The sequence below is a fragment of the Botrytis deweyae genome (assembly GCF_014898535.1).
Source record: "Botrytis deweyae strain B1 chromosome Unknown BDEW_010, whole genome shotgun sequence".
In the NCBI taxonomy this organism is placed as follows: Eukaryota; Fungi; Ascomycota; class Leotiomycetes; order Helotiales; family Sclerotiniaceae; genus Botrytis; species Botrytis deweyae.
This window is the reverse complement of record NW_024066217.1, coordinates 487,482-511,204: the sequence shown is the minus strand read 5'-3', so window position 1 is coordinate 511,204 and position 23,723 is coordinate 487,482. Positions and strand designations below refer to the sequence as shown.

The window sequence follows — 23,723 nt, the reverse complement described above, 5'->3', positions numbered from 1 at the left end:
GATCAACTCTAACATGGCCGATCAGCTTAATGAATACGCGAAAGAAGCTACCAAGCAGTGGAATGCATCTGCAGGAAATGCTTCACCCAAGAAACCCCAAAGCGCCAGTCAAAGCAATCGATCTGCCGTGCAATCGAAGTCAACAGCATTGATGAAGCTTGAACCAGATGTCTTGTTCACAGAGTCAGTATAAACTATTTCGACTCTTCCCCCGTCTTTGCCTTCGATCTAACTTTTTGTGTGCAGCACGATGGGAATGGAAACAATAATGTTAAAGGTTGGACCGTCTGATGACATACACGGCAATATGGTCTTTTCCATCCACAAGAATTTGTTAATCGCTTCTTCTCGTCGATTCGCAAAGATGTTGAGAGCAGGTGGTCCTTTGGATCGTAATCAAATGTATTCCATCCACGATACAAGTCCTGCTATCTTCAAATACTTTAATGAGTATCTCTACACTCGTCGCATTCCAGTCGTCAGTCACCGCATGTCTAAAGCTGAGCAAGGAACTCGAATCTTGGAGCTTTGTCAACTCTATGTTTTCGCGGAAATGTTTGAGATGGACAACACTTTTCTCAACAAGATCATTGATACAATTCAAGATGGTCTTGCTGTTAGTTCTACCCTTTTGACATTTAGTTTGGTGAGAAACATTCTTGAACACTCTCAGCCAGAGTCTCCACTTCGCAAGTTCTGCGCCGCAAATGCTCTTTATTCTGCCATGGTACCAGGTCTCGACACAACTGGATTCCAGTGGTTGATAAAGAACAGTGATGAGTTCTTTGCCGAATTCATGAAGATGCTCGTTAAGCTCACCAAGGGCACCGATCCTCGTATTCGCGATGCCAAGCAAGAATATGCGAAAGAAACCAAGATAAAGGAAGAGGAATTGGAGAACGGAGGAGTTGCTGTTGATGGTAGTCCTGTTGCTGTTCCTGTTGTTGGTCCAGGTGTTCATCCATGCCAATTCCATATTCATGGTCGATCAGGATCTGGTTCAGGAGCCGCTAATGGTACTGAAGATGACGAGATCTGCTACTTATTGGCTGATCTAGAAGTTTAGACAAAGCAAAGACGACTGGATATTGTCATGAGCACGCATTGAGGGTTCTCATGTTAATACACGGCGTTTCTGGAGTCTAAAGCGGTTGGGAAGGAGCAAACGACAACGTGCAAAAAGTAAAGCGGCGCTAGTGGATTTTTAAAATTTCAAAAATCAAAGGTAGCAGTGAGTTATCGGGAACATATCTGCTTCTTTCTTACATATCATACCATACGATGCATACAAACTATGAATGTATGATTCCGCTGATCATCTTGCTTTCATAACGTGAAATTTGAAGGCAAAAGTGGATGTAGAGGCGAATTATTTTCCATGGCATGCTAGTGAATTCCAATTTAATGATATTATTCTTAGAAATACAAGAATTTTAACAGATGAAATGAAGAATACTAAAACCACCCAGTCCCTTCATTTAGTCTATGGATTTATACAAATACTCCTTTATATCGCTCCATATGCCTGTCCTTTTCCCAATGCATGATACGCAAAAACCGTATTCTCCACAGGCTAATCCACATAAATATTGCCAGCTCTGATCTGCTAGTAATTGAACAGTGGGCCGCACTTTCCAACTTCTTCAGGGTCATCATGTTCATGAAATTCGCAACCATGTTCTCCAAATCTGCTACCTATGACAGTGGGATCAAACTCTCCCTCTGCTTTCCATTTCATACAAACAAACCGATAGTCTGGGAGGAATTCATCTAAATTTATTTCTTCATCATCAGTAGCTGCCTCGCATGCATAGGTTCGCGATATTACATCGATTCCAGGAATTACACCCTCCTCGGTACCTTTCTCTGATTCGTTTTTCATGGTGAAGAGAGCATACAGACGTAGGGGGCTGAATCTTTTCGTATTCATGTAGATTTCCTGGATCGTTTCGGGGGAGATAACAGAATATGCAGCAGCTTGAAGGTCTTGAATCTCGTCCATGATTTCGTTCATAAGTGGCTTTTCATCGACTAGCTCGACGGCGTAGTAAAGGTCGCGCAGATATTGAGCATGTTCTTCGAAAAGTTTTCGGCCTGCATGGCTTCGGAATGTATGAGTGGTATTGCTAATGAGGGGTGTGACAGTAAAGCGATCTAGGCATCCACTGTGTGCGTATGAACATAGAGAATCAAACATTTTTTGGGTCATGGCTGGGACTTCTAGAGGGTCACGTCTTAGTCGATGTGCTCTGAAGAACTTGAAGTGATCACAGAGAAGGCCTCTGTGGGAATCGAGCCTTATGCCACCTTTGCCGATTACGACAAACTGGTACATTGCTGTGAACAAGTTATCGTTCATGATACTGAAATCTAGTTTTAGTGTTTTATATTTGGCTACGTTGGTTCTCGGAAGGTGCTCATTCGATGGCCAAGTCTGAAGTGCCTTTGTGCGGTAGGTGTTGTGGTATTTGGCCTAGTCGACTGTGGGTATTGATGAAGTGAGAAATCGTTTCTTGATGTTGCTTCTGGCTTTGCTAGGGGTCTCGAGATCTCTGTAGAAATGGAGATTAAACTTGTGTCGGAGCTTGAAAGCTTGTAGCGGTGTTCAAAAGTGATGGTGTCTAAGATATATCTAAATGTCAAAAATAGTACTGAATTTTGAAAAATTGCAGTGAGATTCAAGTACAGGGGATATTTGAGGTGAAAATAAGAAAATGTTTAGCGGATCATGATGAAAATTACTCTGAGCCTAATCATGAGACTATGAGCGTTAGTTCGAGTCTGTAGTGTCCTAAAATATGAAGTCCTTGAACTCAAATGCTAGACCCAAGCTAAATGAAAGCTTGTCTTCGGATTTAGATCTCCATGGACTTCTAACTTTCAATTTTGTCATCCCAATGCCAAAAAAGCAATATCCACTGGTACTACTAACAAGGTTTTGGAATTAAGATATATGCTTTACCCATAGTACTCCAAATGATGGAATTGAGAAAGAAATATGTAAAAACCCCGCCATTTCGTCAATCACTAAGCAATTAAGGTTGAGCTAATGACGAGTTTGACAAGTAACTAACGAAATCTTGATAGAAAGAGTGGGTAGAATGCTGATTCTGTATGGATCTTAATATAGCTATCTTAAAAGACTACCATTAACATGAAGATGGTGCCCTAACATAACCTGTTGCTGTCGAATAACGCCGCAACTACAACGTTATCTACTTAGCATGTGTTCTCCAGATCCCAACAATCTCACCAAACTTTTCACTGTTTCTTGTAGCTCATAATTGAAGATCTGTATTACTGCATTCTTGATCAACGTGATCTTTCAACTCGTCATCATGTCGTTAGATCTAGGTAGTTGCAACGCCTAGCGCCAACCGAACCTTTTTAGGGCTGCAGATCAAAGGTTCATCATTTTGCCAAGGCGGTGAGGACAACTTACCGGATTCTTGAAGTCCTGGGAAAAGCAAACGCAATTGGAATTCACCAGACGAAAATCCTGGATATATTCACTGTGGCGGCGATGAATATCATTTTTATACGAGGCTGAAGCTACCTGCCTATGTAGGTGAATAGTATCAAAAGTCCCCACTCTCTCAAAAAGAAAATGAATTTCCAAGGGTCGCCATCGCTCACAGCTAAAGGCTGCATCTATCAACTGAAACACTGCAACCTTTTTACACCCAAAACGTTATCCACCATCTCGAAGGTCTTGAGGTAGAAGGCACGGCAGAGTTTTCTTGCTTCGAAAAGATTTAGTGATTCTCAAAGGTATGCAACATCAAATTATACCAAACCTCTGCTCATTTCTAATAAAGCTCAGGACATCCATGCTCAACTGCCACGATGAGTTCCACCTCTAGACCGCCTCTCATGACGCCCGAGTAAGTCATTTCTGTTGCTTTCCGCTTGCTATAATGAAAGCATGATTTTCATTTGACCTGTAACTAATCTTGAAATATCAGGGTACTCAACGAAACCGTCATTTTATATGTTGGACCCAAGAGAGAGAAGTACATTGTTCATAAAAAGGTGTTGTGCGACCAGTCAGAGTTCTTCAATGCCGGTTTCAACAAAGGTTTTGAAGAGGGATCCAATGGTGAAATGTATCTTCCTGAAGATGATCCTGCTGCCTGTGCTGATCTTATCGAATATTTATATCGCGGTACCCTTCCATATGCCGACGAAACGACCACTCGTCCCATGCTAGAACTTTACTGTCTAGCAGAAAAGATCTGCATGCCATTATTGATGGATGAACTTATGGATAAGATTATGGAAGTCCACATGATGAAGTACCCAGGAGGTTTTGCTGCAGGGCCGGTTCAATCTATTCACAATCATACTCATAGCACAAGTAAGCTTCGACTATACGCTTCGGCTATGTTGGCTTTCGCGATACATGTTGCAACTAAGGACCCAGAAAGAGCTATAGAAAATTACCTCCCACTCAACAAATCTTGCCCAGAGCTCTTCGTAGAGATTTTCCAGATTATTTCTACGCATAGAGCATTTTTCGTCAATTTAGGTAGTGCACCAAAAGCTGTTAAGGATGCTTTTGGACCATGCGGCTTTCATGTTCATAGTCCCGATGGTATCTGCTATAGGAACGCTAAGGGGTCCAAGACAACGGGGAACGAGAAGAATGACTTAAGCAGGCCATCTACATAAAAAGGGTCAGCACGTGTGATAGCTTTTCTTAGCTTCTATGCTTTTCCCCGCACTATCCGAAAAAAGAATTAACCTCCATTCAAATTCGTGTATTAATGATTAGGTAACGCTATTCAGATGATTGGGCGTCTTGGTCGTCAATTGCTCTTTAGGGCTACAATATCCAGACAATACATTATTTCGTCTAGCGCAAAATTCTTCTTCAATCCTGTGAAAAGATACACTGTCCCATCTTGCTAATTCCCATCCAAGACATGCAACTGAAAAACTGAAAATGAAAGCATATAGAAATTGGAACAACATTTATGTATGAATAACTTTGCCACATCAGTCATATTCTATGCATACACCTCACACATCTCTACCCTGTCCTTGTTTTGTGTTTTGTGTTCTGTCTTATTACACAATATTATGTGTATGATTTGTTTCATTCTCAACTGCACGAATTGTATGTCCCACGGCTAGCTGTCTCGGCTCTGAAGTATGTGAAGCTTATATTGCCTTCACCTTCTAACATTCGAAATGATGAATCAGTAGGATCCAATGGTCCTTCAAATTTATAGAAAAACACCAGATCTCTTCTTTTTTGTTACCCTAAATCCATAGAACTATCGCTCGCAGTGGTGATAGTCCTTCAGTAGTCCTCAAGTCTGCTTACACAATCATTAGTAGGTCCGCTCTGAATCAGAGCTATCAAAGCCCCGAACTCTCAAATATATAGTAAGAGATATAGCCCTGATTTCATTTGAAGGGGAATGGTTTGACTTACTCCCTATAAAGTCGATGCAATGACGTAACTATCCGTTTCATCGGTTACAGCTCTTTATTCTCCAAAATCCCAACTTCACTTCAAAATGAAAGCTTTTTTCTTATTTGTCGGATAATATTGAAATAGCTATTCCGTTGTGCAATGGTTCAGAGATCAAGATGTGTAGAGAGAATGAATGAAATTTCAAATGCTTGTGTGTTAGGACGTGTAGTTCGTGTCTTGAAATGAGGCTCGCTAGAGGACTTCTGACAAATGAGGATATGGGTGCCCATAGGATTGGTTGGCTTTACATGATCGTTGGTTTCTTGTCTGGTAAAGTCAATTACATTCTATATGATAGGATCTGGACTGATCGGAGAGGCTCTAAATATCTACAAGGCAATAGTGAGAGTGATATTCATATGATTGGACCAGATAGAGGGTGTAGACGGATCCCTCTCCCAATAGCCCCCTTTGGCAATAAATAGATTGGAAAACATATGAATCTATTGATTTAGTATTAATTATCATAGATTTGGTGGATATCTATCATCTTCGCTATTGTTCATAGAAATTACTCTTTACTGTAGTACTACAAATAGTACTGCAAAGCGACTATTGCATAGCCAACTACTCCCTCACCTTCAAATGCTGATGTGTCCTTTCTGTCGGGAAAGGATATATCAAGTACAATTAGTTAGGGGTTTATTGTACCTATTGCTCTGAATCCTGGCTGAATACCTTTTTTTTTCAACTCCCATTCTTTCTTTTTTTCATTGTCCTCGTCACATAAAGAAGGGAGCGGGGCTCTCAACATCTCCCTTAGTACCTATCAAAGGCGTTATTATCTGATATCAATATATTATAAAGATCATATAAATGAATAACTATATAATATCACCTACTATAACCCGTGATCTCTCATAGCGTACAAAAAAATCTTCTGCAAAAGCTCCGACACGAAAATGGTTTCACAGAATTTGAAACAATGATTGTGATTAGGTAGAAGTTTTGATTATCATGGCTATAAAATCATATTACCACCGTGTTTTCCCATCTTGAAGTACGAATTGAGTGTTCTCGAACTCGGATATAAATCAATGTTGTCAAAGAAGAGGAAGATTATCTTCCCTTTGTTCCACACTCGATGGCCTTTGATTTCTGACGAACCAACCCAACAAGGAAATGTTTACAAAGAACCTAATTCCTTTTCAAAATCATCACCATTGAATTGTTGATAATCAAATACATCTCAAGAGCTTTGGTAGTTTATCGAATATACTAGTAACGCAATGTCCAACCCAGCTCCCATTCTAAGCATCGAAAAGCACTTTCGTTACGCTTTGACACCTAAAGAGAGTCAATTCAATGAATACTTCAAAGAATGGCAGACGAGAGAGCCGCTATGGAAAAATCGTCTAGGGGATGGTTGGGTGATATCAAAAACTTTGGGTGCGGGCGCAGGGGGTGGGGTTTCACTTGTGAGTAGAATCTTTGCAGGCAGAATCAATTCCTAGAACTAGAGAATGAATTCCATACCAAGGCATTTGACTAATATTTTCTTTTTTGATAGTGGGAGTGGCGTGGTGATCCAAAGGCAAAGAATGCACCGAAATTAAAGCAAGTGGTTGTCAAACTTGTGTACGATGGCTATGAGGTATATCCAGACTCCTATACTGGTCTGCGAGGGGAAGCGGCTTTCTTAGACTTGTTGAGAAAGATTCCAACGAAGCACATTGTTCATATGTACGGCCCCCCTAAAATGGATGACAGAGGACATGTAATGTATTTTCTCGAAATGTGCCCCGGCGGCGCTTTATCATCCTTACTGGATATACACATCGAGAAGGAGATGAGGTTTCCTGTCTCGGAAACTGATATGTGGTCGATTTTTTATTGTTTGGCTCAAGCTGTAACAGTTTTGGATCGTGGAACAGAAGATCTCAGCAAGAACGGGTGGGATAGAGACGAGATTGGTCATTATGATATGATCACAAGCAATGGTAACTATTCAATTCGTCTTAAAGATGTTGAGCGCTAATAACAAATTTTCTTCAAGTACTTATTGGGTATTGCGATAAAGTGCATAAGCGCTGCCCTGTTGTAAAGGTATGTACAAGTATATTGTGTAATCAAATAAAGCTAGATGCACTAACCAAGGTGATTAATGACAGATTGGGGATTTTGGAGATGCAATGGAAGTCAGAAGATTAGATCTTCAGACCGATGACACTGCCAAGATAGATAGACAAGAGAGGGGTGCCATAGCATGTCGACCTCCTGTGAGAATTTTTGACATCAAATTTTTGAAAGCAAAATGAACTAATACTTCAAATAGGAACAAAGAAAAGTTGATGTTGATCATCCCCGCCACGGAACTTGCTCTAACGTTTACATGGTTGGACTCATCATGCTAGGCCTACTAGACAGCCAAGTATCTGTTTTTATGCCCTCCCAAGGTTACGTGGTGAATTATAATCAGAGGCTTAGAAGCGGTGTAAATATGGCATATTATCTTGAAGATGAAAAGGATATCAAAAATGCATATTCACAAATGCTCAGAGCATTGATTATGGAATGTTGTATGAAAGAGCCGCTACTACGACCTAAAGCAGTTGAGCTGCAAGAAAGAACCGGAATGATGTTTCGACTGGTCCAAGATGAGTTGATAGCGGATACTCTTGGAAATCATACCTGTGCTGGTTTGGGAACCGAAAATATTTTACTGGAGGACTTGGAACCGCCTAAAGAATGGCTGATATGAGGATCACTTGTAATTGAGACTTTAGACGTTGTCCTGCTTGTTTTCTGTTGCTGCAATCGTGCCAAAGCTTTTTTATTGCCTTTTTACACATGATCGAAAATGCGAACAACTTAATATCTGGATTTACTTTATCTACATATGAGCTTTCAATAGAAAAACTAAACTTTGATATGATTGTATAGTATAGCTTCCGACAGTATGAACTGACCTACTGATAGTTAATGATAAGTTTCTTATGTTCTTCGATAGCTTAAAACCCTACCAATGACTACTCGGCAGAATTGCAATAAAATCCTGTCATCCTACTCGTTGTATACCTTTTTAATTACTATGATTTTTGTGCTGGTTAAGATACGCAACTAACCATTCAAGATCGTGCATCCGGATCTTGTAGTCTTGTGGTCAGTTAGAAATTGATAAACGTCAGCACCAGAGCCTGCGAACTACTATTTGATGCATGCGACCCTGACACGACTGATACATGCACCATATAGTACACAATTCGACAAAACTTGACTAACAAACCACTCGACCATCTTCTCGGATAGCTTACTTCAACTGGGCACCGAGAGAATCAAAGACCAAAAGTCACAGCGAATTTTAGATTTTAATAGAAGAATGCACATGTTGTATTCAAGGGAGTGTGTTGCCGTAGCGAGATGTAACACTAATCTTTCATGACGAGATATGCTCATAGATCGTAGCGAAGAAATGTCGCAATTAGAAGTATAACTTTGGAGACTATCGGAATTCCAAATCACATGAAATGAAGTTCTTGGCCTAAATGTCAATAGATAAATGATCTATAGCTGCTGATCTCAACTACTCGATTTAGTGACTTCATTCTCGCTTACATCCTATCCTTACTTTGACGTTCCGTCATGCATTACCGAGCACCTGTACGAACATATATAACTGACGAGATGAGATTTGTCTGTAGAGACTGACCTGACGAAAAGGCGTAGATTCTGTATGAGTAGATGACGACAAAGCTGAAGATGAAACATGAAGCGTTTCTTTCCAAAAATATTAATTAGATGGTAGCAACAAAAAACAAGCCGTTGAAGTACTTCGAAAACATGACGGCAGATTAGATGAGACAGTCCAAGTATGAAATGAAACACATCGATGCTGCAGACTCACGATAAATACCTGATCAGCCAACCTAATTCTGCAAAACTGAGCAAAACGCATCCATCACTTTGAATACCATCCCAAACCCCAAGATCCACGGTACTTCAATAAAAATATGGAGACGACGACAGTATTCTGGGCAAAGCTTATCGTACTATCACCTTCGCCTACATTCATCTTACTCGTGTATTTGGCCAACATACCTAGGCAACCTTGTTTCATCTCGAAGATTCACTCCAACTTCTCTTCTCTTCACTTCTAAATCCCATCCCATTCCGCTTTCCACCCTTTTCAGTTCCGCATGTGATCAACTGGAATAAAAATTAAATTTCGTAGTACAAGAAAACGCACGCTAGCGTCGTCACAAGCTGCTGTATCTACCATACCGTAAACCCTCAAGCTTGCTACGTCCATCTTCAAAAGACTCTTAACAAGAGCTCCTTGTAGCGCTCCCTGTGAATAATCCAGGAAACTTCAATTACAACAACTATTTCTAGATTTCAACACGATTCTTCTCTTCAACTAGAATTTGATCTCTGTCATCATCAATTCAAAACAATAAAGTATTTGAATAAAATTTATCAAATTATTCAACTTTATTATACAAACAAGATGCCTCCAAAGATCTCGAAGAAGCGATCAGTCAGTTCTTCCGCAGACTCACGTCAACCTAAACGCGCTCGTGTCAATGGCGCGTCTCCTACATCCGCTACCTCGATTCCCGCGGATAACGCGTTGAGCAAGACTGCAACTAATAACACCAACACGGAAGCTACCAAACCAAAACCGAAGTTGAAGATCATCCTCACACTCAAGCAAGACGCAGAAGCAGCTAAGGTACCTTTAAAAGCGACCCAGAAACAACCAATCGATCCTTCAGAGAAGGAAAGCAAGAAGAAAAATTCGCGAATCAGCGTTCCATCTCCAAAATCTACCACAACTAGCTCTGTGGATGATGAGCCAATCAAGAAGAAGAAGAAAACAGAGACCAAGGAGACTCTAGTAGTATCGAAAAAGCTTCTCAAAGCGCCCGAAAAACAATCAGTCAGTCCTTCTGAAGAGGCAAAGAACAAACGTTCTCCTGTTAGTGTTGAGTCTGACAAGTCCACAACCTCTGTCTGCGTGGACGATACACCGAGCAAGACTAAGCTAGAGACTAAGAGCAAGACAAATGCAGTACCCACCGCGAGGAAAAGCATTACTCCAAAGTCTAAACTGTCTAAAGTGGCAGCACAACCAGCACAATTGGAACCGGTACCATCAGCACAAGATGCGCCCAGCAAATCTAGGTTCGCAGAAAAAGAGGTCGCTGCAATCCGGAAACGATCAAACGATATAGATGAGGCAATGATCAAGACCAAGACCAAGGCGCACGCAACCGCAAGCGCTACCGCAAATACAACACCTCGCACAAACCAATTCCTGTCCATCAACACTCCGCAGCCAAAGTCGAGAGCCCGAAAACCTCTCAGAGAGCTCGAAGATGCAGGAAACAACGCCGTTGATGGTCAAATACAACCCCAAAATCCAGACGCTGAGCTTGAATCAGAAGCTATTAACCAGGAATTCGATCCCACAAATACGTTGCTACCAAAATTACCGCCTCGAGATCCTGTCAAACCATTTGGTCCCAAAGAGAAGAAGACTATTACCATTTGGATGCGAGTCAACAATGCAGCTGGAACACGAGGCAATCTTAGCGCTTTCCAAGAGCTCTTGTACACTCTAGGCTGTCTGGACCCGAGTTTTGACAAAGAGATCTTGGCGAATTTGCACCAGCGAACTGAGCGATACATTATAAGAATCAAGAAAGCATTGAAGGAATGCGGTGCTGTTTCGTTTCCAGAAGATGATAAGCTGGAAATGGAACCGGTTTTTGCAGATTGGACAGTCGTTTGGTTAGAAGAGGATTGGGATGGGGCTGTTGATACAAGAGTATACTATACTGATAACTATCTTGAGAAATACTCACCTGCTCTTAATGAAGAGAATGGAGACAAAGTTATTGCGGCAGAGCTACCAGTCGACGAGCCATTCGAAGAGGAGGCGGAGATTCTTTATGTGGTGGATCCTGATGAAGTCGCTGCCAGCATCACCACTACTAAAACTAACACTAGTAAAGTCAAAATAGTCCCAGAGTGTGATTCTAATCCTTACGGAATGGCGGATTGGAAATAAAATGGTGGAGGCTCAAGAAATGTGGATGAGGAAGGACTTTCCAAATTGTTTTGGCATTCGTTTTGCAGAAGTTGATATAATTGTGAGAGATATGGGACAATTGTATAGACTAATTCCAATCTAAAATAATAATTTCCTACCAATACATGATTTGCGATTTATGTGAACTTTATTGAATCCGCCGTGATTCTTGATGTTGTATAATATAGCTGGCGAGACATCGAAAATGCCGCATCATCAATCGAGGACTTCGAAAACCGCTTCATTTTGCGATGCTGCTGAAGTACCGTTGTACTTTGCAGTGCTGATTTGCTGAAGGATGAATGCGAAATGTCGTATTATCCATTCGAGCAAGTGTGAGAAACAACTTAAGCTTCCGCATGGTGATATTCTTCCTTTGGAGTTTGCAAACTCAGTACATTTTATTCCATACACTATGACACATACTTGTTATGGGAGAGAAGAGTTATTACATGCTTACAAGATTGAGCCAAACTCCAACCCCAGATCACGTCTCAAGTCGTCTGGTCGTATCGTACAATTCGTTAATGCCTAGGCCCCCTCTATATAATCTTCTCGGCCTCCTCGACCAAATCCTCGACCTTGAAAGCCGGATCACCTCTTCCAAACATCTCTAATAGTCGACGTCTATCACTCTTTTCCCCAACCGGACCATAAAACTTCTGCAAACACATAATCAACCATTTCGCTTCATCCACGCTCACACCTCTTCCTTCAACAACCTGACCCTGTAACAACACCAAGCCTTTCTCTTTCTCTAACTCTAAATGATGTGTGATTGTCGTATGCGCTTGACTGTATTCTCCTCTCAATTTGTATTCCGCAAGATGTGTGAACAGGACAGTGACGGTATTCTCAGCTGGGAAAGTCCATTGTAAGAAATGAATTTCAGCACCTTGTCCCTCCTTTGGAAGTGGGAGAATGAAGTGAGGGAATTTCTTGGCGGTCTTCTCAATCGTTTTATATGTATCTAGGGGTATAACTGCGCACAATGACCTGGGATCGCTGGCATGTCGGTATCGCCAGAGTGCCTCGATCTTCTCTTGTGATAAATCGCGGACCTTCTCGAGATCAAGGTACGAGGACAAAGTCTTCAGCCCAGGAGTTGAAGAGGGCGCATTCTCGGCCGGAGTTGGAGGCGGTGGTGGAGGTGCAGGAAAAGGTGACGAAGTAGTCGGGGATGGTGGTGGGGTGGGAGGGGCATTCGTAGGAGTAGGAATAGCAACAGTGGCTTTCTTTTTCAGCTCTTCGATTTTGGATTTGTAGACTTCTTTCAGTTCATTGGCGTCTCGCAGACCTTCCCTAAAAATCTCATAAGCTACAGGCATGGCATCTACTGATTTTCACTTCTTACTCTTTTGCTTTCTGTTCAAGCTTCTCCTTGTACTTTTCCAACACTCTGTCTGATTGCTGAGTGGCCAAGAACCGGACATCATGAACTTGTGCCCATCTTTTTTGCGAAGCTCGCAGATAAGGGGGCGCACCCGAGATGATGCGACGGATTGCCGGAGAACGAATGATTGCCATGTTTTGTCGAGTAACAATCAATATATTGACCAATTTCACAAATCAGAAGGTTCACAAAATATCAATTGTGGTTGGGTTTGTAAAGATAAATTATGACGCGGCCGCACCACCGAGATTCCGATTTACTGCCCGACCTCTATCGTAGCCGACCCCGGATTTCGGGATTTCTCATACTATCCAATCCCGATGTGAACACAAAAAGAAATGAAAATGATGAAAAGCAAATCAATTATCTCGAGATAGACATTTGAATCATCTCGAGATATTTGAATCATGCAATATTTCCGACAGAGGAAAAGTCTACAAGTTTCAATATTTATATGCATCTAGTCCCACTCTACAACTTCGCCTTTTCCCCTTCCTTCGATGCCTGATCCTTCAAGAGTCTCCTCAAAATCTTTCCACTGGGACTCTTGGGAATCACGTCCACAAATTTAACTCCGCCCCTTAACCTCTTATGACTTGCGACCTTCGCTTGCAACCATGCCATGATCTTCTTTTCCTCTTCTTTATCGCCCGCTATTCCTTTCTTTGGGACAACATAAGCTCTTGGTACTTCTGTTGCTTGTTCTTCATTGTAGATACCGATCACTGCAACATCGTCTATATCTTCGTGAGAGATGAGGAGACCTTCTAACTCTGCCGGTGGTACTTGGAAACCTTTGTACTTGATCAATTCCTTGACTCGATCAGTGATGTAAAAATTGCCATCTTTATCCTGATGTCCCACATCTCCAGTTTTGAAATATCCATCCTCTGTTAACGCGTTCTTAGTACCCTCGGGATTCTTCAAATAACCTTTGAAAACATTGGGCCCCTTAATCCAGAGCTCACCAGTCTGTCCTGCCGGAACCTCTTTTTCTTCGGCATTCATATACTTTGCTACTTGATTTGATAGTAGACGTCCGACAGAACCTGGATATTTATTCCAATCTTCCCAAGGCTGAAGATGAGTGGTAGGACTTGTTTCGCTAAGACCATAACCTTGCTTGATTGGTATCTTGAGACGAGCATATACAGCATCAACAAGTTCTCGTGTCAATGGCGCCGCCCCTGAGCTCATCATCCTAACAGATGATAGATCATATTTAGAAACTACTGGGCTCTTTCCAAGCATGAGAACAATAGGGGGAACCACGTAAGCAAATGTAACTCCAAAGTTCTGTATCGTTTGACAAAATTTATCCAACTCGAACTTCTCCATCACAATGCACTCCAAACCCATATAGAGAGAGAAGTGAATAATGCATGTCAAGCCCTGAAATTAGTTAGCAAAACCGGCACCCTTGCAGCACCTAGCGAAGAGACTTACATAGATGTGGAAAAAGGGGAGAACGGCCATGAGTTTGTCGCCTTTGCCATCCTTTCCGCCTTTCCAACTTAGATTGCCCTTCTCAACTGCGTTTGCCATGGAGGTATTCGCAACAATGTTTCCGTGCGTAAGCATAACTCCTTTCGGGTGACCAGTCGTCCCACTACTATAAACCAAAAATGCTAGATCCTCTGGTTTACTCTTTGTCCTCCTATATCTTGATGTGCCAGCCAAATTTCGCACGTTCGTAAAGTGCTTAAAGCGGTGCGTATCATCCCTTCCATCACCCACCAAAATAATCCTATCTTCGGGTATACCAGCATTTTTAGCTGCTGCTTGTGCTTCTTTCAGAAAAGGTTTCTGTGTAACAATCCCTTTCGCCCCGGAATCCTTCAATTGAAAGGTCAATTCCTCGACAGTGTATCCGGGATTCGCAGGAGAGACTATTCCGCCGGCCCAATGGGTTCCCCATAAGATAGCAGGAGTGTCGATACAATTTGGTGTGTAAAGTGCAAGTACATCGCCCTTCTTCCATTCCCAAACAGCTTTTAGACCTTTTCCAAACTCTATCGCAGTATCTCGCAGTTGCTTGTAGTTGTATGACCGTGACGTCTCGGCATCAGTGTAAATTGCTGGAAAAGCAAAGAGTCAGTCATTGATCTATGAAGGCTCATTTCATAGAAATGATAATCAACACTGCAGAATTTGATCGGTACCTTTATCATCTGGATATTCTCTATCTTTCCGTTCGAAAAGAAACTCCCAGAGATCCACCTGTGGGATATCTAATAGGGGATATGTTGATGCGGTAGGCATATTTTGTTTGTATTTATATTATCGGTTTGTCTGCAGGTTACCAATTGTAAGAAACGAGAAAGTAACAAACTATTATAGAGGTCTCTATGGAACAAAATGGCTATGTAGAAATCAAAGCACAGCGGAGGAAAGTAAGGGAAACTCACCTCCCTAAATACGTTACTGATCAGTAATCTGGTTGGCTGGAGATATGCGGTGTTAGGATTGCCTTATCCATCACAACGCCTTTGTGGAGAAGGGACCACAGAACTTTCTGCAAAGCCGAAACACCGAGGTAACATTGACACTCAGACACTTTACCCCAGATCTTGGCTTGTCTCAAGCTCGGTTAAAGTCACGAGTTTTCGGATATCATCGACTTACTGCTCTCAGCTGCTCAAGTAGCTCGCTCACTGGTGGCTGTCCTGATCTGATTACTAAACATGACCTCGGGACTAAAAAAGCTTCCCCTATTTCAATCGGACATCAACCGTTCAAATTGAGTCTTCCTTTTATAGACAATCCAACAGAACACCCCATGCATCCGCAAATTCGGATTGTTCTGGAGAGCATCCGGAGAGCCTGCTATTGTACATTAAATGTTATTCTACTCTTGTGCTCAGCGTTTTCACTTTTAGAAGTGTTCTAGCAGTACATAAAAAGCAGGGAGGTCAATGCTAACAAGCTTGTATTGGGCTCGGTAGAGTAGCTCAGCATTCCAGAAAGCTAGGCGAGTTTGAAGATGACTAGCAGGTAGGTACCTCCCTATAAATGGGTTCTTGATCCAACAAATGGAGAAAATCTCTGAAAGATGATGCCGAATTATCGAATCGGAACTATTCATACATATGTTTCTCAACAAACGGGGAAGCGCTGGTCGAGCTTCGGCACATCATCCTTTTCATCATACGAAGACGTTGAGATGTAGCAAGATTCATCCTGAAAAGCAAGGGTATTTGATTGAATTACTCAAATGAAGTCGAAATAAGACGTCTTGTCTACATGAAAATCATCCATCATTGAAGCCAGTGATCTCTTGATATCTACTTCATCACAAATCCACCCCATCCACGTATGTCCTCAGGCTGGCCAAAGAAATATGCCAAACGCATATTCAACGTTTATGCATCGTCCGTAAGATTGTTGAAGAAAACAAATGTCGGTCATGTGAGGAAAAAGCGTCGAAATACATCTCCTGTCGACATCTCGAGTTTGCCTGGGAGTACTTTAATTAGTGGGTATTATAGATTGAAAAGGATGGGTGATATGATCCTACCTTTTGTATTATCTTTGCTCTTGCCTTCCAGGAATGTACACCAAGGCCTCTTTTAATCATTGCTCAAGTTGATCAAGTTTATCCTGGATCTTCAGAATTTCGCCCTGCAAGTCATCTTTCTCCTTTTGTGCCTGCGTCTTCCAATCTAGCATCTTATTTTGATGATCAAGTCGCTCTTGGGTGAGCTTCTCATCCACCTTTCCCTCAAGATCATCCACTTTCATCTCCATTTTATTGATCTCGATCTTCATGTCCTTCATCTGAATCTTCATATCAATTTTGTCCACTTCTTCAACAATTTCCTTTAATTTGATCTTTAACTGATTCCGCTGAAATATTGACAACACCACGTGTATAATTCTGATCCACAGGTAAATGTCGTACAAAGCCGCGCATAATAGTGCAAGTAAGAAAATTGTAACGTAGTAAATCATAAGGCGGTCGTTGCTGCAGTCATCAAAGTTCTTACTTCCGGAATCATTCAGCGTATTACGACTGAGAGTCTTGGGGAGCTGGCCCTCGAAAGAGATATTCGGAGCCATTTGTTGAGTTGCCAAATTCGTGAAGATGTTATCAAAAGTCGATGTGCTGATTTTCGTGACGTTGATGAGGTTTCTCTGGTCCATGTTGCTCTTGGTATTGTGTTAAGAATTTCTGCAGCTTGATTGTTCTTGTTGCAGATGTTGCAGATGTTGTGGATTTCCTTTTGTAAAGCCTTTGAGGCCACAGTTCACAAGAAGATTTTGAAACACGTTAGCTGAGTTAGCTGTATGGTGTAAGGTTCGTTGATAGCTATTAAATTAGAATTCACTTTCCTGGTTGAATTTAGGTTATTCGATCGGATTCTATGAACACGCATGCTTGAATCTCAGCTTCATGAACATTCTTGAAGAAGATTCTTATCATGGCTTCAAAGATATTACTCTGACCCATCTAAGAAACCCAAGTGAAAATTCCTTGCATTCGTCTTATCACATTGATTTAAATTCTACCAGTTACTGTTTCATTGCGAATATTCTCACTAAGTACTTCAATCTGGCCATTTTACGATCACAAGCACTAAATCAAGAAAAAAGAACTTGATTGAAAGAGTCCCTCATGATATTTTTCAGTTCTCAAAACAAAGTGTAGATAAAGCTAAAGATTTTGAATGAAATGATAACGGACTGGCATGGCAGCCTACGCAAGTTCAAAAATATCCAACTCCCAAATCTATCCTGATGGCTTGTCAGTCGATGTCGTAGCAAGATAGAGATAAACAAAAATTTCATACTTTCGAGTTTCCAACGTTCGTAATTCTACCCTTCTTTCTCCCTTCTCGCGCCTGTATCATCCATCAGACCAACAAGTTTGCATTCATCCCCATGCTGTACCTCCCTGGCACCAAAGCTTCCATCATCATCTCCATCTCTTGATCCTCCACTTTTATCAGAGTCTTCCCTAACCCTCGCACTTCCACTGGTTCATTCTCAACATTGTGCTTCCTCCAACCATACCAGTATACATTGACACCATTGTATAGAACCATCATACCAGAAAGTATTCTCTGTTCCGGCGTCTGCGAATCGATAAATTTCAATGAGGAGTCGATTGTAAAGAGGATGTGTCGGAGGAATTTGGTCGAAGATTGCTCGTTGTCAGAAATCGTGGGGTGTGTCATGCTGTATGCTGGATTTGTAAACTCCATGTACACATAGAGAAAGAGAGAGCAAGCGTTGACAGCGGGATACAGCACCGGAGAATTTATATCGAGAAGGAATACAAATATGGAAAAGAAGATCTTGAGAGAAAGCTTTATTGGATGGGACGAGTTCGTTTCGACTATAAGTCCAGTCTGGTTATTGTCTGAGAAATTCGAGATGTCCATGGTAACTGGTTCATGCAGTGAATCGCCGCGAGATATGATTTCAAAGAGGAGCTTTCGGTACTGAGGTACAACCGTTGATAGCACTATCAAGGAGTTTGTTGTGATATTTTCCGTACCTTGGTAAGAACCGCTTCAGACATTTGATATTTTTGGGAATGTGTAATGATATTGCAAATTCGTTGCAAATGGTTTTGTCAAATTTCATAAAATTCCATAGAGTTCGGTGACCAAATAAGTGCGGCAGAAACATCTCGAATTCACTAACAGTGCAACCAATCATCGTTTGAGTATTGATCATTAAAAGGCTCTTGATTTCCAGATTTTTCGAGCTTTAAACAATTCACAGAACTTAACAGCAGCAGAGCGAACTGAACCAGATTCTTGATACGTCCAAAGGCAACTGCATAGAACTTTTGAAGCCCCCAATGTAGCCAAAACTGAGTACACTTCACGTAGTTTTGAGACAACTTAAGTCTGAGCGTATACAGTTTACAATATGATTGTACCATATCCAACAATGAGTGAACTAACACCTCAAAGAGATATACGCATACGCTCTTGACTTTCCGCCTAAAGTACCACTGGTGTACCATTCTCAAACTTTTGAGTCAGTATAAGCACTGGATTTTCTTCTCCTCTCCATCCAAACATCATGACTAAACTCGCCAATATCATCTCAATGGCAATAATTGATTACTGCCCAAACTACCCAGATGAATAAGACACTTGGATATCTAGGTATTTAGAGTAAGGTTGACATCCAAGAAATCTATATCCACGAGAAGCATACGCTCGCTGTGTACCACACATAATAAATTCATCGTTATTGCGACAGATGGTCTCAAGGATATCATCTCAATGACCATAAGACGATACCATCCAAAAAGTCAGATAAGCAATCACTGATTCTACTCTCCAAAAATCGTCCTTCTTGAAGACTTTACCCCTCGCTTAACCCCTCGCGAATAGGGTTCGACTACCCAACAGTATACCCAATTTCATAACTAGCTTCCAAAACGTGACTTTTTTTGATCTAATCAATTTTTTGCTAAATCCTATATGAAAATAATTCAATTGCTTTTAATTCAATCAATATAATTCCAAATTGAAAAAACTTTATATAAAAATATAGATTTCAATTGATAGAATTAATAAATAAAATATAAATAATTTCGATCGAAATTTTATTGAATTGAAAATGATTGAATGAAAAATCAATTTTCGAAAATTCAAAAGCTTAAAAACTATATAAAAACTTATTATTTTATTCAATTATTTTTAATTTAATAAAATTTCGATCGAAATTATTTATATTTTATTTATTGATTTTATCAATTGAGATTTATATTTCTATATAGAGTTTTTTCAATTTGGAATTGTATTGATCGAATTGAATTTTCAATTTCAAAAATTCGATTAAATAATATTGAAAAAAGTGCTTTTTTTCTTTGGAAGCTAGTTATGAAATTGAGTGTACACAAAGTAAAGACCTTCAAGAAGCTGGAGCCTGCTGACAATACAATGTGATGACTTCATATTGCATATCAACAGTACACCACCCCAAAAACTACTAAACATATCTTGTGCTGATATCACACATCTGAACAATTCCAAACCCACTTCTTCGGAAACAGCATCCGGAAACCCTCCAACAATCATTCAGAGTATTTTGGCTTATCATAGCAATGCATTTAGACACAGCCTCGACAGCCTACAATTTTGCGAGGAAGAACATAAATTTTTAAATGCCTCATATCAGCACTAGTGGAAGGCATTTTAGCGAGTACGAGAAAGATCAACGGAGTTGCCTGCTCAGACAATGTCACCCCCTCGTACAAATAATAATTTCAGAATTTTTCTAACATTTTATTCGTAATTCGACACCTTATATATAGCTATTTTCACATTCAATTGATCAATGGAATTAGGTATCTATCATTTTTAGTAGTCGAGATGTGTATCCGTTCAAAAGCTTAATTCAAGAGAAAATCAAACTAGTATCAAGATTCAAGCCCCTTTCAAGGCCGACGGATCCTCTGATATCTTCCGGCGGGATGATTCCGGTAGCTGCATAAATTGTTCAGTCGAAAAAGTGGAACTTCTCATCACCAATACGACAAGCTAGAAAAGTGGATCAAATTCAGCAATCTTCCCAGAACATGTGAGGAAAAATGCTAGACTTTTAGAAAAACACGACATGTTGCAAGGATCACATAACTAAGCATCTCGGCGAACTGCCTATCTTGGCAGGTGTTGAGAATTCTGCGGTGGTGTCGCCAATGGGGTAGAAGGAGAATGGAGTTACGTTGGATAACTGGACCTACCACCTAATAACCAAATCTGCGGTATGCAGAGGACCAAAACACTGCCTATTCTGCCCCGCTTGTGTCCTTGTCCATAGCTCAATTATATCTTACGTACCGCACTAAATGTCAGCAAGCACAGTTAGATTTTTGTAAATGTTGGTTCTCACGATGTAGTATTATCGGCGCAGTATATTAAGAGATTGGATGGTTCATCAGCGAGAAATTCGATAATTATCAATGATAACCACCACTTACGACCCAAACTGTCGGGTGTAAGATAGATTAGCTAATGTTCTTCTCGTGTTGTATATAGGCAGACCATGACTGCCTCTATGTACTTGGAGCATCCAATGCGCCTCCTCCTCCTCTTTGGTCTCAAAATGAGCAAAATCCACCAGCTCTAACAGTCTCGAAATCACCCATTAGAAAGTATCTACCCGCATCTCCTATAGCCACCACATTATCCAACAATGGTTCTTCGCTACCCAATGCGCTCACGAAGATACAAGTTTCTCAAAGCCACAATATGTCTCATCCTCACCTTCCTCCTCGCAACTAGAATCCCTCTTCCCAATTTCCCAAAACGTCGCTTCGATACCTGGGTCTGGGATCGCAGCTGTCACAAACTATCCCCCTTCAGCAAAGCATGTACGGCCTCGCGAGCCTCCATCGCATCAGATGTGCAAATAGTGATTGAAACCGGCGGCTCGGAACCCCAAAGTAGACTGCAGTACCAACTTGCGACTCTGATGTCTGAGGTTCCTCGTCAGAATATTTTGATCTTTTCGGATTTGGAAGAAGAGGTTGGTTCTTTTCATGTTCTTGATGCGCTAGCGGATATCTCGATACGCGAACGAATGGAGTATCCTGAATTTGCATTTTACGATGAATTGCAGAGGTATCAACAGCTGGGGAAAGATACCAGGGAGCTCAAAGGCGGATGGAAATTGGCCAAGTATAAGAATATGGCTATAAAGCGAAAGATCTGGAAGATGCTGGGAGAGACTGGCACTGCTCTTCCAAGAAGAAAATGGTATGTATTCATCGACACAGACACTTTTGTGGAATGGGATAATCTCCTTGCGTTATTGGAGAATTTAGACCCCCAGAAGAAATTATACATAGGAAGTCCCGTCTGGGCTGATCCTAAAGCACCATTTGCTCATGGCGGTAGTGCATATGCTCTCTCGTATAGTGCCTTGGAGTCACTTAATATGCATGACATAGATGGCGATAGAGAACCAATGTACAGTCAATTCGGCGTGAACACAACAGCCTTGTGTTGTGGTGATGAAGCTCTTGCGAAAGCACTAAAGGAGATAGGTATCAGGCTTAAAGGCTATTGGCCAATGTTTAATGGAGAGGTACCGTCAACTCTTGGTTTTGGGAGCGAAATCTGGTGTGAGCCTGTACTGTCGTTACATCACCTCGCTGGGACAGACATGGAAGACTTGTGGTTATGGATCGAAAATTGGAAAGCCCGCACAATGAGCATGGTATATAAATTTTTATTTTACCCCCTCATACCCCAGATAAATAAGGAGAATAAAATACATTATGAACTCAGGAAGTCTCCACTCATACATGAAATACCTCTTAAAAACATATTTCCACCACCCCATTTAAAGTCCATTCCTGCTAAATATATTCACATAGCAACCATTCCTCTTCAAAGACCTATTTGAATACATCGCTCCCCAATTAGTCCCTCAAATGAACGATTGGGAAAACACAGACGAAGGCTGGAAAATCTATCACAACAAAGGCACTCCGGTATCCTTCTCACAATGCAAAGCAGCCTGTGTCACAGACAAACTATGTTTCCAATTCGTTTCTCACGGCGATACCTGCGCACTATCCCACACAATCCGAATTGGCGGGAAGCGATTACCCAAGAACGAAGATGATCAGAAGTATATCTCCGGATGGAATTTGGAGAGAATAAGAGAATGGACCTCGAAAACGAAGTGTACTAGTGCGCATTGGTTGCATTCGAATCCTTGAGTGGATGTGTCAAGATACAAAATGCTGGGTAGATGGTCATGGGTAACAATTTCAACGGCCATTGGCCAAGTAGATTTGATACTCCAAATCCCAAATTGGGTGTGTAAGATACACAACTCCTCTCCTCTCCTTTTACCAACCAAAGAAGAGGACCAGGATCTAAACGAGAAGGATGAGGGAGCTTATCAGAAAAGAGAAAGCCCCAAGGAGATATTTGAAAAAAGGGGGGGGGGGGAGGGAATGAGGGACTACAATCTACACATTCGAAAAAAAAGCCTGAGGATTGAAAGCTGCGGCAATCAAACTTTACAGTACCTATCTAGGTATCTCCAAAAACATCGCCAATCTCCCGACTAATAATAGACAAAATCCTCGTTGTACATCACATCAATGTCACAATAAAATCATCAGGAATCAAATGAATCGGATGAATCGGACAACTCGCCAGGAGACAATATGGGGATTTAGACTTTAGAGTATAGTAGAGAAGGGCAGAGCAGAACGAGTAGAGATAACGCATATCAAGCCCGCTTCCTTCTCGTAAATCTAGATTCCAAGTCTAGATATACACATCATCGCATTCATCACTGCATTCATACCCCAAACCCCTCATTCTCTATTCCTCTCCCTCACAAACCTTCCTCCCACCTCGCCCATATCCTCACCCAGATCAATACTCTCAAACCTACCTCCCCCTACTCAACTCAAATCGACCCCCCTTTTTCTTGAGCGTGATACCCCCTCCCATATTAAAAAAGAGCATAAATCTCAATTTTTCAACCATCGAGCATCAACCATCGAGCATCAACCATCAACACTCCTCCTCCGTTTCCACTTCCAGATTCCATCCCAAACACAACCCACCATCAAGCCTCCTTTAATCCATCGAACCTCAGCCGTATCATCCTAAAAATCTTATCTCCAACCAATGCGCCTTCTAAAGCCCGATATACAGGCCCCTGACCATCATCTTTGTTAATATCGATCAAAATCCTGCAAACTGACTGCCGAAAATGACCCATGAAAACATCCACCAGTACACTCCAAAGCATTCCTCATTTCATATCATATCGCACACCTCACACCTCAATTACCAGCCATCAAACTCCAAACTTAACAA

General features: G+C 41.3%; 10 protein-coding genes across 10 annotated transcripts; 5 read left to right on the top strand and 5 right to left on the bottom strand.

Moving 5' to 3' along the window:
• Positions 1 to 13: 13 nt before the first annotated feature.
• EAE98_005243 (uncharacterized protein) lies at positions 14 to 1,066 on the top strand (the record flags this gene model as incomplete). Its single annotated transcript, XM_038952864.1, has 2 exons — positions 14 to 183; positions 247 to 1,066. The coding sequence occupies 2 exons, from the start codon at positions 14 to 16 to the stop codon at positions 1,064 to 1,066; spliced, it is 990 nt and encodes a 329-aa protein (XP_038810706.1).
• Positions 1,067 to 1,606: 540 nt separating this feature from the next.
• EAE98_005242 (uncharacterized protein) lies at positions 1,607 to 2,335 on the bottom strand (the record flags this gene model as incomplete). The annotated part of the gene is made up of 1 exon (XM_038952863.1): positions 1,607 to 2,335. The coding sequence occupies one exon, from the start codon at positions 2,333 to 2,335 to the stop codon at positions 1,607 to 1,609; it is 729 nt and encodes a 242-aa protein (XP_038810705.1).
• Positions 2,336 to 3,846: 1,511 nt separating this feature from the next.
• Positions 3,847 to 4,671, top strand: EAE98_005241 (uncharacterized protein; the record flags this gene model as incomplete). The annotated part of the gene is made up of 2 exons (XM_038952862.1): positions 3,847 to 3,884; positions 3,966 to 4,671. The coding sequence occupies 2 exons, from the start codon at positions 3,847 to 3,849 to the stop codon at positions 4,669 to 4,671; spliced, it is 744 nt and encodes a 247-aa protein (XP_038810704.1).
• Positions 4,672 to 6,711: 2,040 nt separating this feature from the next.
• On the top strand, positions 6,712 to 8,183 carry EAE98_005240 (uncharacterized protein; the record flags this gene model as incomplete). Its single annotated transcript, XM_038952861.1, has 5 exons — positions 6,712 to 6,900; positions 6,993 to 7,422; positions 7,479 to 7,528; positions 7,594 to 7,701; positions 7,758 to 8,183. The coding sequence occupies 5 exons, from the start codon at positions 6,712 to 6,714 to the stop codon at positions 8,181 to 8,183; spliced, it is 1,203 nt and encodes a 400-aa protein (XP_038810703.1).
• A 1,746-nt stretch (positions 8,184 to 9,929) lies between these two features.
• On the top strand, positions 9,930 to 11,495 carry EAE98_005239 (uncharacterized protein; the record flags this gene model as incomplete). The annotated part of the gene is made up of 1 exon (XM_038952860.1): positions 9,930 to 11,495. One exon carries the CDS (start codon positions 9,930 to 9,932, stop codon positions 11,493 to 11,495), a length of 1,566 nt encoding a protein of 521 aa, XP_038810702.1.
• Positions 11,496 to 12,058: 563 nt separating this feature from the next.
• EAE98_005238 (uncharacterized protein) lies at positions 12,059 to 13,043 on the bottom strand (the record flags this gene model as incomplete). The annotated part of the gene is made up of 2 exons (XM_038952859.1): positions 12,059 to 12,818; positions 12,871 to 13,043. 2 exons carry the CDS (start codon positions 13,041 to 13,043, stop codon positions 12,059 to 12,061), a joined length of 933 nt encoding a protein of 310 aa, XP_038810701.1.
• A 337-nt stretch (positions 13,044 to 13,380) lies between these two features.
• Positions 13,381 to 15,329, bottom strand: EAE98_005237 (uncharacterized protein; the record flags this gene model as incomplete). The annotated part of the gene is made up of 3 exons (XM_038952858.1): positions 15,072 to 15,329; positions 14,356 to 14,987; positions 13,381 to 14,301 (listed from the first exon to the last, which is right to left on the bottom strand). Exons 1-3 carry the CDS (start codon positions 15,169 to 15,171, stop codon positions 13,381 to 13,383), a joined length of 1,653 nt encoding a protein of 550 aa, XP_038810700.1. The 5' UTR covers positions 15,172 to 15,329.
• A 1,153-nt stretch (positions 15,330 to 16,482) lies between these two features.
• Positions 16,483 to 17,052, bottom strand: EAE98_005236 (uncharacterized protein; the record flags this gene model as incomplete). Its single annotated transcript, XM_038952857.1, has 1 exon — positions 16,483 to 17,052. One exon carries the CDS (start codon positions 17,050 to 17,052, stop codon positions 16,483 to 16,485), a length of 570 nt encoding a protein of 189 aa, XP_038810699.1.
• Positions 17,053 to 17,762: 710 nt separating this feature from the next.
• On the bottom strand, positions 17,763 to 18,086 carry EAE98_005235 (uncharacterized protein; the record flags this gene model as incomplete). Its single annotated transcript, XM_038952856.1, has 1 exon — positions 17,763 to 18,086. One exon carries the CDS (start codon positions 18,084 to 18,086, stop codon positions 17,763 to 17,765), a length of 324 nt encoding a protein of 107 aa, XP_038810698.1.
• Positions 18,087 to 21,069: 2,983 nt separating this feature from the next.
• Positions 21,070 to 22,603, top strand: EAE98_005234 (uncharacterized protein; the record flags this gene model as incomplete). Its single annotated transcript, XM_038952855.1, has 2 exons — positions 21,070 to 22,095; positions 22,256 to 22,603. The coding sequence occupies 2 exons, from the start codon at positions 21,070 to 21,072 to the stop codon at positions 22,601 to 22,603; spliced, it is 1,374 nt and encodes a 457-aa protein (XP_038810697.1).
• Between the last annotated feature and the right edge of the window lie 1,120 nt (positions 22,604 to 23,723).